This window comes from Stenella coeruleoalba, assembly GCF_951394435.1.
Source record: "Stenella coeruleoalba genome assembly, chromosome: 20".
NCBI lineage: Eukaryota > Metazoa > Chordata > Mammalia > Artiodactyla > Delphinidae > Stenella > Stenella coeruleoalba.
The window spans coordinates 34,041,546-34,054,687 of NC_137166.1; the positions used below are offsets into that span (position 1 = coordinate 34,041,546).

The window sequence follows — 13,142 nt, forward strand, 5'->3', positions numbered from 1 at the left end:
CAGTTTGTCCCCCTCCCCCCAATCCCCTCACTTTTTGCAGTTTGTGATGCAAATGTACCTTGGCGAGCTTGACAGTACTCGTGGGCCCTGTGTCTGTTCCCTCCTCCCGTCCCCGGGGCCGTCAGCGCCGGAATCGGGGCCCCGCGTGCGGGTGCGGTGCCCGCGCCCGCGCCGTGCCTGCCGCCGCGGTCCGGGTTTTGCGGGCGGCCGGAGCTGTATTTCCAGCGCTGTCCATCGCTCGGTGCTGTTGGCCCTCTCTCCGTCTGATCCGAGCCGGAGCAGTGCGGGGCGCCCCACGGGATCAGAGCGCTCCCCCGCCGGGACTCCGCTCCTCACATCCTCCTGCTGGGACCCGGCTACATTTCCAGCCAAGCCTGGCTTTATTATGTGTCTCTGCAGTGCAGCCCCAGCAGCCGGATCGGGAGGAGGAGAGCCAGCGACCACAAAGAAGACAGGAGCGCAAGGGAGGCTGGCGGGCGGGCCGGCGCCGGCTGGAGCGCGGAGGAGCCGGGGCGCAGCCGCCGCCGCCGCTGCCCGGGAGGACGGGAGCCCGGCCGCCGCCTGCTCGTCCTCCTCCTCCGCCGCCGCGGCCGCTGCCTCCCCCCTCTCCGAGCCCCTGGCCCATGGAGGCAGCTAGCGGGGCCGGCGAATTGGCACCGGCCTGGGGATCCGCTGCGCGCCGCGCGCTGAGCACCGTAGCCCGAGGGCAGGCAGCGGCGGCCCGGCGCACGGGCTGAGCAATGCCCGGGGCACGGGCGCGCCTGCCCGCCGCCGCCTGAGCGCCCCCGCGCGCCCCTTCCTCCTCCGGGGGGCCGGCGCCGGACCGAGCCGAGAGCCAGAGAAGGGGGCGTGAGCCAGGGGCCCCGAGCTGCGGCTTCCGAGCGGCTGCGGCCGTTTCGAACCCCCCAAGTAGGCTGAGTTGAGGGATACCCTTCCCCATCCATCATAATTTCCAAACCAGGCGTTTGGGCATTTAAAAACCATTAATATTTATTATTATTTTTTGTGCAGCAGGGGGTAATCTGAAGGCTTTTTTTTTTTTCGAGGGGTGCTGAGCTTCCGCGCTCCCGACCGCCTCCCGGTCTCCTCCCCCCCGAGACCCCCTCGACTCCAGCCCCGTCCCCCCTCCTCAGATGGGTTCATTGTGAGCTCCGCACCGGGTTGCGTAGCCGGACGCCTGCAAACTTTGCACAAAAATCCGGCAAGGGGCGGAGGAGGAGAAGGAGGAGGAGGGTGAGGGTGGCGGTGGGGTGGGGGAGGGAGGGAGGGAGGGGGCCGCAGGGGCCGGGGGCCGGCGGGGGGTGGGGAGGAGGAGGGGGGCGGCTTTTTTTTTTTTTTTTTTGCATAACTCGGCTCGGCCGAGTGGCCTCCGGACTCCCCGCGCCGCTGGGACCGCTGCTGGGACCGAGAGCCCCCGGCTGCCGCATTGCAACAGGCAGGGCCCCGGCGCGCCCCCCGGGCCTCCCCCCGCCCCGGAGCGGCCTCGGCCGGCCCGGGCCGCCCCCCCCAGGGAGGCCGCCCCGGACCTGCGATCCGCTCCCCACAGCTGCCGACCCGGCTGCAAAAAAAAAAGTTTCCGAGAGGCAGGAGGAGGAGAAGGGGGAGAAGGGTAGCCCGGAGCGGCGGGGGGCGGCGGGGGGAGCCGGCCGCGGAGGGCGACGGAGCGCCGGGAGCCCCGGACATGTCCAGGCGGAAGCAGGCGAAGCCGCGCTCGGTGAAAGGTGAGCGAGCGAGGCCCGGCGGAGGCGCGAGCGAGCAAGGAGGGAGGGAGCGAGCGAGGGAGGAGGGACCGGCGAGCGGGCGGGCGGCCTGGGACCCGAGCGAGCGAGCGGAGAGGAGGAGGAGGAGGCGGAGGAGGCGGAGGCGGAGGAGGAGGAAGAGGAGGGGGAGGAGGAAGCCGCGAGCCGGAGGCGGAGGCAGTGGAGGTGGAGGGGGGCATACCGCGGACACCCTACCCGCCCGGACCCTCTCCGGGCCCGGCGCCGCCGCCCGCGGGGGACTCGGGCCTGGGGGCGCCGCTGAGGAGCCCTCGCTGCTCCCTCTTTGCGGGCCCCGGGCCCACGTGGCCAATCAAGGGGTGCGGGCCCGACTTGGCGGGGATTGCGAATCTCGGCGGCGGCGGCGGCGGGCGGGCGGCGGGAGGAAGGAAGAGGCGGTGAGGATGGGCGCCCAGGAGGCCGGTAGCTCCGAGGCCGCTCTCGCTGGGCCCCGGGCCTTGCCGCCTTTCCTCTGTCCACGCCTTGTCGCCCCGGGAAGCCGAGGGCGGCGGGCGTTGCTTGCGCGCGCCCCGGGCCCCGGCCCTGGCCGCCGGGCGCCCCCTCCCCGCCCCCTGCCCAGGCCGCCTTCCCGGCACGGGCCCCCATACTTCCTGCCTCCTCCACCGAGGCCAACCGGGCCGGGAGCCTCCGTCAGGAGTTCATTGTCTGCGCAGCGCCGGCGGGACGCTGGTCCCCAGGGGAGCGCAGCGGCTGCCTTGCGCGCCCCTCCGCGGAGAGCTCCCGCGACCCGACCCCGGGCACCCACACCCTCGTCACCTAGGCTGGCTTCCCGTTTCAGGTCCCCGGAGTGCACACGTTTGTGAGGACACACAGCCCCACATCCCCCTCTTCTTGTCCTTGTCTCGCATTCTATTTCTACCGAGCGCCCGCGGGCCGAGCGGGGCCCTGGAGAGCAGAGGCCCCGGGGAGATGCCGCATGAAGGCAACTGAGCCCCTCCCCTGTCCTCTCCCCACCCGCTGCCCTCTCCTGGCCTCGTCTGCTGCTTTGTCCCCATTCCAGTCTCCCCTGTGTGGGTGCCCGGCCTCCCCCGTCCCCCGCGCTGGGAGATGACAGAGGAGGGACAGGATGAGAGCCGCTACGTCTCTGGAGCCAAAAGTCCCGAGGCCCTTGTCCTCTCCCAATTCCCTTGATGACCTCTGGCCCGAGCCCAGTTCTGCTCTGAAAAGTTCATTTCCTGGAGGCCTGCGCGCTAAGGCGCAGGGGCCCCTGCTCCCTTCCTGCCAGCCTTGCTCCTGGCTGGAATGGCTGGGGCTGCATCTGGCAAGGAGGGTCTTGAGACACCCGCCATTGCTCTCCTTCCAAAGTCCCAGGAGATCGCGGGCACTCGGTTCAGCAGAGATTCTCCCTGTCATCTTAGCAGCGGACCAACTCAGTCCAAACTCAGCAACCCGCTTGCTCCCTTTCCTCTTTTTCCTTGAGATAAGTTGGTGTTGTTCCCCTCACTCTGGCAGGCATCCCGGTCCTGGATAGCCTGACCTGTTCCACAGAACTGGAGGGTCTAGAGGGTGTTCTGGTTGAAACCAAAATGGAGACCTCAATAAGGGGACAGGAAAACGCTAGATGTTTGTCCTTTTGCTGAATAGAAGGGTTCTCGGTTTGAAATAATGTTTGATTTCTTTTCTCTTTCCTTGGCTCACTGCTCACTCCTTCAAGAGCCACTTAAGGTGGCCCAGAGGAAAATGTACAATTGGAGTCTCTGGTTGGAAAAACAGTTTTATCCAACTTGGGCAGTTGATTTTGAGTTAAATCTACGTATAGAAACAGATTTTTCATAGAGGAAGATGCAGAGCTTACCTACCTCTAACTCGAACCCATGCCTCCATACCTCTTTCTTTTAGAAGTCGAGGCACAGAAAGCAAAGGTGGAGCAATTTGCCGGGAACAGATGGGTGGGTGTTTCAGAGTTGCTGGAACCTAATTCTAAAACCACTCTGTGTATCACTGAGAAAGACTCAAGAGTCAGTCTTCAACCTTTCATGGAATGAGCTTGGACATGATTTTTAATGAATGTCTGTCTCTCTCAATGTGTATATGTACATGTATAGCAGAGAATTCAAACTAATTGATGGGGGGAAGACAGCAAAGTGGGAACAAGACTAGTGTAGGCATTTTGAGAAGCGCCTTGCCTTTCGGCCCTTGGAGTGTGAGATTCTCTGTTTCTTCTCGCGACTCTTTGCATTTTCCAAAAGCAGCTCCAGCCCTTGTCTCTCACCATTTTGCCATTTATTCAGTTTACTGGGGTGAACAGGGTGGAGATGCCGCCCCTTAAGGGGGAGGAATTAAGAGAGAAGATAATTTGAATAGATAAGAGTTACAGCAGGTGATGGATTTATTGCTTTTCAAGAACTGCCTCCCCTCCCCCCCTTTCTCAAGCAATATTCAAAAGTGTGCTTGAGTGTGGACAGCTCCTTATCAAGTGTTTAAAATGACAAGGTCTTCACCTTTAAAGATGCTTCTTAAGGAACAGTGGTACCTTTTGAATTTTATTTTATTTGGCCTCCGCCGCTGTGTGTCAGGGCTAACATCGAGGCATTGTGGACTTCCCCAGTCCGCACATTATATGTTGTGAAAGTTGCTTGGCTGTATAGCTCGTAATTGATCTAGCAAATGTGAAAGCCCATAGCAGGAAGGAAAGACAGAAGTGTAACAATTTCTAGTGGATGCTCAGAAAGTGTGATTTGCAAGCAGGGCATGACAGGTCTTAGTGGGGACGTCGCACCTCCCACTCAGAGACACAACCTCCCTTCTGGAGTGGGGTCACTTGTCCCCCCTGGATGTTTGTCTTTCTTTGGAAAACCCAGCTCCCAGGGTGGACACCCAACAAATAGAGAAGAGTGCTAGGCAGTAGGGCAGCGGGGAGAATAGCCTCGTTGGTCGTCAGAAGCCCTGTGATTTAAAAAAAAAAGAACCACACACACCAAAAAAAATATCAGTGTTACAAAAGTCACATTTTCTGACCGATTTCTCCCTCCCGACACCATCCTCTCCCTTTCTGTTTCCTGGTGGTGTGGTGTGGCTGTTGTGAGATGATTTGTTCCCTTTGATAATCTCGGCCTCATTCTCCGGGGTTGTTCCCATCACATCTCACTGATGTTATTTTGGCCAATGATATCAGGTGGTTTGTTAACCTACTCCCTTTACCCACACTGCCTCCTCAGATCCACAAAACAGCCCCTCCATTTATATGGAAAATTAATACATCTTTTTTCCCAGGCTCAGCTTAAAACTTTTGAATAATTGGTAATACTGTTGATTTCCTCCATCCAGCAACTGCCTGTTAATTACACTTCTTAATGTTAATTAGCACTCAGGCTGTGTCCATGGACCCGCCAACTACAACATCCCAAAACTACCCCCAGTGACTTCTCTGTGCTCCCCTCCCCTTCTCTGTCTTCCTCTCCTGCCAGCCCATAGCTCCTCCAAAGTCCATCTTATAAATTTGTTGGTCTAGGGACTTGGAAGCGGTGTAGTTTGCCACTGCTCGTGTTTCCATGGAAATAATTGAGTTGTAATAAAAAGAGGCATCTGAGGTTACAGGTTTCTTGATTCAGCTGAGACCACATACAGGTGTAAATTGTCCAGATTTGTTTGGCTAAACGTACATGAGCTTGTAGGAAGGGCAAAACAAATCCTTTATAGGTTCTTTAGCTTTCTATGTGGATTGGGGCAGCTAACATTTAATCCCCCCTTCCTCAATTAAGTCACCAACTCCCAGCTTTGGGAGGACCTGTCTCACTCTAGAAAACATCCTTTATGTCTAGTAATTACTGTTTAGATTCTTCCACTTGTTTCTTGCAAAAACTTAATAAGCAATAAGATAAACTATGTGTGTTGGACAGGAGGACCCTGCTAAACGTTTAACCATAAGGTGCTGAGTGTGCATCGCACGAAAGGTGCAAAATGCTGGTGACTTTACAGTCATGAAGTAATTGCGTAGAACCATCCTGGCACTGTTGTGGCCTGCTACAGCATGTTAACAGGGGAGGGGGAGAGGGAGGGGGAAAGTGGAGTGCAGCATCTGATACAGCGTTCCTAGCTGGAGACTAAAACTGCAGGTCTGGTTCAGTCTAATAGAAAGTTGCAATCATTGCTATATCGGTAGCCAGCTCTTAAGCTGGTAGCTCTGGAATTCTTCCCCTGATGTAGGATTTAATAGTCTGGCAATTAGATGCATTGATTTCTCTTAACTGTTCATTTGGATGTGTAAACGAAAGAAACCTGCCACCGATGGAGACGGGCCGCCTGGCTCTTGGAACAAGGCTGATTTAGGAGGTGGTGGTAGGAGAATGGATATTTCAAGGCAGTGTTGGGGCCAGTTCCCTCTTCTTTTAAAATTTCAGCCCATTTTGCAGTAAAGTGAATAGCACCAGTTTTTCAGATACTGTTTAAAAATAAACAACGGTGTCCAGTTCTGTCTGAAAAGTAGAAGCATCCTCTTCTGCAGATGTGTATAGAGTAATGTTTCTGTCTTTGAGTGACGGGACTCACTTGCGTATTTTCGGCAGATGGTCTGTTAGGTACCAGAGGGAAAAGTCACAAAACACCTTGGCTCCGAGTTCCAGAGGGACCTCTTGCCAGAAATGGAGTTAGTTCTCTCTCCCCCTCCTAGAGGCCTGGGGTTACCTAGACCACAGTGGCTCTGTCAAGCCCTGAAGAGGTGTGGGGACATGGTATCTTGGACCCCTTGGCAACTGGTGGGCCATGTGACTTCAGTGGCTTGGAGAGTGGGTAGGTCGCAAACGTCAGCACCTCTTAACTCGCTGCTCCTGGACCTGCAGGTTTCTGTAAGCGTCACTAACTTCTGACATGCAGGCATCTAAAACTGTCTTGATGGTGGGCAAGCAGAGGAAGGCTAGCCCTATCTTGGCCCTCTCTTTTTTTTTTAACGGAGGTGGATGGGTGGGTTTAGTTAACTCTTTGTTTGCCCGAGGTTAAAATGGACTTACCTTTCCTGGACCTTGTCCATGGTACACTGGTATTTGCAAAGAATATTATCTTCACGTCTCGAAAATGTTTGCAATAGATATCAGGGTTCCTTTCTGATCTGAGGGTCCAGGGTAATTACAACAGAATGCCTTGAAAACTGTTAGTGGGCTCCCCGTTACTGTGGGTAGCTGGGGAAAACCTTGATACACCTTGGTTGGCGGATTTGACAGTTTCTGCAAATTCCTGCATGTTAGTTGGTAATCAGAGTAGTTTTGCACCCAAAATGGACTAATTAAGCCTGGATTGGTTATATTCCAATTGAAGTTTTTGGCGCCCTCAGCTCCCTCTGACTGTGGGAGAGGGTAGGGTGGAGTGGAGCGGGGGAAATGCTGGTGGAAACTTTTGATACATCGCTTACCTGCCGGGGATGGGGGGGGGTTGTACACTCAGTAAATAAAAATACTTTACCTCTTTCAAGGAGCGCCAATTAGCTGATTGCTCCGTGTGGCTGTCTTTAAGGAGAACGCTGTTTTACCTATCTTCTTTTACAAAGGTTTGATTTTTAATGTCTTGTGAAAAGGATTCTCTTTGTCTTGATTGCTGTCAGGAATAAAAGCATGATGGTAATATCCCTTTGAAAGCTATTGTATTGTCAGCCCTGGCTGACAGCGGGAGGGCCTCCCAGTGTTTTAGATTAGTGCTGTGAAAACACTGACATTTTCTTTGTTACATTGCTGTTGTTCTACTTGCGAAGTCAATTACACAATGTCAGAGCTCAGTTATGAGTTGACTTTGGAACTAGCAATGTCTTTTCATTCTCTTCTTAAAGATATAATTTACCTTTGTTGTTGTTGTTTTGTTTTCTTTTTCTCTCTCTTTTTTGACCTGCTTCCCTCTGGTGACCACCGCCTCTGCCCCCTAAGAGTCAGAACCTGTTAGCTAGGCAAACACACTCTGGTTTCAATCGTGGCAAGTCAGATTCAAAGGCTGCTACATCATTATCTCAGAATTCTTCTGCTCATTCACATTTCAGTGGCTTCTTATTGATATAGTGACTACAGCAGCCAAGATACATAAAAAACCCATCGAATGAGATTACGGTGTTGATAATCTCTTATCAAGTGGGTTGCTCTGGATTTGGGGTCCGTAAGGTTGGCAAATTCCAGGTTTTCTTTCTTTTTTTTTCCTGACCCGGGCTGAACCAAGTTCCTGGGTTGATGGTACCCCCAGCAACTGCAGAAGATTTATAAACATTCTAATCTCAGAGGCCAGGCCTGGTGAGTTTTAGACTTAGAATCTTGGATGACATCATGGTAGGGATAGAAGGGTCTCATAAGAGGACCTTGTAACCCACCCTTCTCCCACTGCAGACAGCCAATGCGAAATTATAAGGCTCTCTAAGGTACCTTTACTGGGTGCCCTTGAACTCAGGAGTGATTTTCATTCCTGTCTTAAGTGTGTGAAATCCTGCTGCCGAAGGGGAGGCAAGCTTGACATGTCCCAAACTGAAAATGGTCAGGGTGGGTGTTTTTATTCATGTCCCTCCCCCTCCATCCCTGCCTTCTCCAGGAAGAGAAAACCAGAAATTCCTTAGTTCTCTGAACCTGGCTGCCAAAGAGGCAGCCACCTGAGAGCGGACGGAACTCGGGGCAAGGAGACTTCTGCCACTGACTCCAGATGACAAGGACACTTCAGGAAACTCCGGCCGAGGACACTAATTGTGGGCCCCCAAAGTTGCTATTATGAACTGCCAGACAAGAGCCCGTGTTCGCCAGCAATTTGTCAGGACTAATTTTGTTTTTCTCCAATAATTGAAAATTAATGTCTTGAAGTGAAAGCAGATGTTCATGTCATCTTCTGAATTGGGATATAAAATGGGGCTCTGTAGATGGGCTCACTAATTTAACAGTAATTTCCCTCTCGCAGCTAATGGGGGTGTTGGGCTGACGCTACCTGAGGCCGGGGTTGGGAGGTGAGAGCATCGGCTGTACCAGTTGTACTGTCTGAGGTGGCGGGAGCATTCGTTTTGGAGGGAGAGCAGGGTAAATAAAAGTATTTCCTGGGGCTATGAAACCTGGAGAATTCGTTAATTTGAATAATCATTCGTGCAAGAGATATTTATTGAGATGATTCAAGGCTTTATGCTGGCAAAGGTGAGGGAACCTTGGTTTGGGAAGAGAGTGGATTCCTACAGGTTAGAGGATCCTCGGCGCTGGGTTCGTTACCTTCACCTGGAGTGAAGCTGGTTAAAATTGCGGATTCCTGGGTCCAGATCCTGGAGATACTCACCCAGCTGGTCTGGGGAGGGGTTCAGAACTCTTCATTTTTTTTTCCCTTTAAAAAAATTGAGGTAAGGTATACATACGGTAAAATTTACCATCTTAACCATTTTCAAGTGTCCAGTTCAGTGGCATTAAGTACGTTCGTAGTTGTGCAGCCGTCACCACTGTGAACTTTCATTTTTAGCCAACGCCCGGGTAGTGGTGGGTTGGGCGTGGTCTTAGCCCATCATTCTCGGAGGAGGCCATCCAGTTCAAGGCCTCCGTTTTCTAGGGAGAGATGAGAAACAGAGGCTCCGAAGATGAAGTGATTGGGAGAGCTGGTGATGCTTTTCCTAGCTCTGGTGAGAGAGGGGAGACTGGAGTGCCCGAAGTCCGGGCAGGGCAGATGAAGGCTCCATCGGGGCTGGTGGGCTGGGGGCTGGGCAGGAGGGGTGCTTAGGAGCTGTTGAGTCATCTGGTGACCACTCGAGGATGAGAACATTTGTTCTGTCTCCCTGAGGGGCACCGTTCCTCTGGAGACTGAGACTGGCAGGTGTGAGGTTGCCCTGTGGCCCTCACACCTGCCTGCCAGGACCCAGATAGCCCCTCTGACCTACCCAGCCCTGCACACTTCAGGCTGGTTTGTCTGTGATGGGGAAGGGGAGGGACAGCTGTTGTGAAATGGTCACGTTGTTGCCTTGATTTCCAGTCGCAGATTGCCCACCACCTCTGGCCCACAGGTCTGGGTGCTGCAGACGCTTATACTGTTCTCCTTGGAGGTGCCAGGTGCCTTTTTCTCCCCCTTTTTTTTTTTTCCTGAAATTGAAATTTGCCCTTTCGTTACCCGGGCATGAATTATTTTTTGCAGCGTTGTCATTCCCTGTCCTGCTGTGAGGTTTATCTCTTCTGTTGATCCTAATTAAGTAAAACATACTGTCCACCTAACTCCTGTTGCACTGAATTCTACCTGCCTGAGACAGAGTGATGGCCATCTGGGCTTGGTTAGGGAGCAGGGCATGGCTGGATAAGGGAGCTGGGATGGTAGTGGCTGTCACATCCTGGCTGGGTGTACCCCCTTGGCCTGGGGACTGCAGGACCTCATGGCCACCAGCAACATACAGCATATTTCTGGTTCCTGAACCTGAGATATTGCTTTGTCCCTAGCCCCATGGGGCTGCAGGTCTGAACTTGGGGAGAGGAAAGACAATCACCAGCTCCAGGGAGTCCCCAGGGAGAGGGTGAGGGAGGAGAGGCAGGCTCCCAGGGCAGGGGGATGGAAAGAGGGGGCGGGCTCCTGTCGCCTGGGATGGAGGCTGCAGAGAGCGCTGGGTTCTCTGGGGAGCCGTGTCCCTGTCCCCTATCCCCTCAGGGAGAGAGGGACCAGCTAGGGGCCTGGCACGCATGTTGGGAAGACTCTACTATTTTTGCCTTTGAACTTCTCGGGATCCTGAAAATCCCACGTTGAAGAGAAACCTTGGAGGCCACTTCCTTCAGACTTCTTGGAGTGTGTTTATGGCGTCCTTGTTTCCATCCAGCCTGGACTCACACACTTTCTGTCTCAGGGAGCTCACGACCTCTGTGGCACACCTGTGCATTTTCAGTTTGAATTTCACGTGTTCGTCTTTCTGTGAAGCTGCCGTCCGCCTCCTGTAATTGAGGTGCATTGGTTCTGGGTCTGCCTCCTGGGGCAACAGGGAGTAACTCAAATCTCAGGTCCTCAGAGCAGCCCTGTTGAGAGTTGGCAAAACTGGCCTTGCTCTTCTTGTCCAGGGGGAGGGTTTCTTTATATAGGATGCAGTCAGCCTGGTGGGCTTCCAGGACGCCACCCTCATTCGCAGATGACCTTGACTTGGGCTTCTGGGTCCCTGTGTTGAAAAAGGATTTGTTAGGTGAATGAGTAAGTGTGTAAACTGTTGAGGGAATAAATGAACGGGTGGACAAGTGAATGAGTGAATAGTGAACAAATGATGGGTTAATGACTGGATGAATTCCTAGATGAATGAGTCGATGAGTGAGTGGGTGAACTGATAGGGAGCACAGATCATCTTTGTGGGTGACTTGGGCTCACAGCTGACATCTCTGGTGGTCTCTCCTGCCCCCCCTCCCCTCCCCCAGTCTCTATTCTGTTCAGGAGGTGGGACATGCTCTCTCTGGAGGACTGGGAACCCTCATGCCCCTTGGGGTTGGCATGCTTTGCACCCATTCTCCCCCTTTATCCTCAGCCCAGATAGGGGCAGGGGTGTGTGTAGTACTCTCTGCTATGAGATTGTAGCTAGTTTATTGAAGCTACCGTGCCAAGCGTTGTGCTGGATTGTAAAACATTGTTTTCAAATGATAAAAGCAATATGAGATTTTCATACTAACTTTAAATAAAACAGAACTTTCAGTTGAGTGAAGTCCCTTCCTCTCCCCCCTTCCTGCCACAATCCTGAGGGGGCTTCAAAGTGGACATATTTGACCCAGCTTGGTGCTGGCCAGGACTCTGCAGTCCAGCCTCCATTAAGCGACCTTCAGGACCTTCTGCATCTTTCAGGGATGGCTTGCCCTTCAATAGCACTAGGAGTGAGGGATGGGTTGGGAGAAGCAAGGAGGAAGGAGAAGAATGGGATGTGTTTGTGGGGAAAACTGCCAATAAAATAAAACTCAGTGTAAAAAAGAAAGACCCCCTACTCACTGAAGGTCTGAGTCAACATTGATTTATTTCTCTGGAACGGGAGGGTTGCGGTTTGGAGGAAGCATGCTCTGTGATCTTGGGCAGGACAGCTCCCACTGTGGGCCTCGGTTTTCCTGTCTGTGAAATGGGATGGAACTGGTTGGGTTGGCTCTCTGTCTTAGATGGGTTAAGATGTTAATTCCTGGAACATAGGAATGGGAAAGCACAAGATGCTTTGGCTTTAAAATAATACAGACTAGAAAGATGTCAGATATTTTCAAGGTAGTTTTTAAAGTGACAGGTCTGCAGAGCGAGAACACTGAAGTGGCAGATGTGGGGATCCGCCAGCAGGGCAGCTGGATCCTCCCTGGCTCCCCCAGCCCTTTCGAGGATTGAGGGGAACATTGGATAAGAGAAAACATGTCAAGGGCTTGACTGTGATGTCGGTATCTTTTCACGTGTCTGACAGTTCAGTCTGAGGTGCCCCTGGCTCTTTTGGCCCCAGGGCCTTTGCCAAGCATCCTTGGAGCAAGCCCCCCGATGCTCCTCTAATCCAGGGGCAACGTGGGTGGAGAATGTCCAGGTCCTACATACGCCCATCCGGAGTCGCCATCATGGCCGGCCCTGATTGTGGGGAGGATATGGGGGGTTAGTGAGCAAGCACTCACCTGTGCCAGGCCCTGCCTTCAGCTCCTCCCACCTGCCCCCCCCCCCCCCCGTCAGTTCTCACAACAGATCTCTGACTTATCTTCTGGGCCTCAGTTTCATGGATGCACACACTGAGGCCCAGAAGTACCTTGGCCAAAGTCACATGGCTGGAGGGGCAGAGCTGGGATTAGCCCAGGGCTGGTCCAACTCCGGAGCCTGAGTCAATAGCCATTCCCTTTACCTGTAACAGCCCAAGGGACCCGAAAAGATAACAGAGAAGCTCATGTTCTTTCCAGGGGCTGGAGGAGTGCCTGGACTCTGGGCTGGGACAGAGAGTCACAAGTGAAGGCACAGGAGGTCTGTCCTGCTCCACCACCCATCTGTGTTCTCCTTTTGGGCTGTCCATATCCGCATCTTAAAAAAAAACGATTTACACATCTTAAAAAATAATTTAATCTCTCCCCCTTCTCCCCCAGGGATGAGCACAGTTACCCACAGTTATTTTCCTCCCAGACCTCTTCTGTGGTGGCCTTACACAAAAACATATGTGTAGACACCCATGCATACATAATTTTAAACCTAGATAATATCGTATAGTGCTTGACTACAATTTCTCTTATTTGCTATTTTCATAAAAGAGTGTTTCCCATCTTGGTTACACATTAGTATCATCCTAGCACTTAAAGAAATAACATTACCTGGGCCCCGCCATGGACCAAATAATCCAAACTCTTTGAGGATGGGGCCCTAGGTGAGTTTTGTTTTTTTTTTTAAAGCTTCTTGGGTACTTCGACTGTGCAGCCAGGGTTAAGAACCATTAGTGTAGGAGACATCATCATGTTAGTGTTACAGACGACTCCACTTCAATAGCCATAA

General features: G+C 53.2%; 1 protein-coding gene across 1 annotated transcript in view; it reads left to right on the forward strand.

The window, feature by feature from the left end:
• Positions 1-1,330: 1,330 nt before the first annotated feature.
• Positions 1,331-13,142, forward strand: part of ZNF423 (zinc finger protein 423) — a 328,168-nt gene continuing 316,356 nt past the window's right edge. Inside the window, exon 1 of the mRNA XM_079908498.1 lies at positions 1,331-1,721. Coding sequence (XP_079764624.1) covers positions 1,682-1,721 — 40 coding nt within the window. The 5' untranslated portion in view covers positions 1,331-1,681. The remainder of the gene's footprint in view (positions 1,722-13,142) is intronic.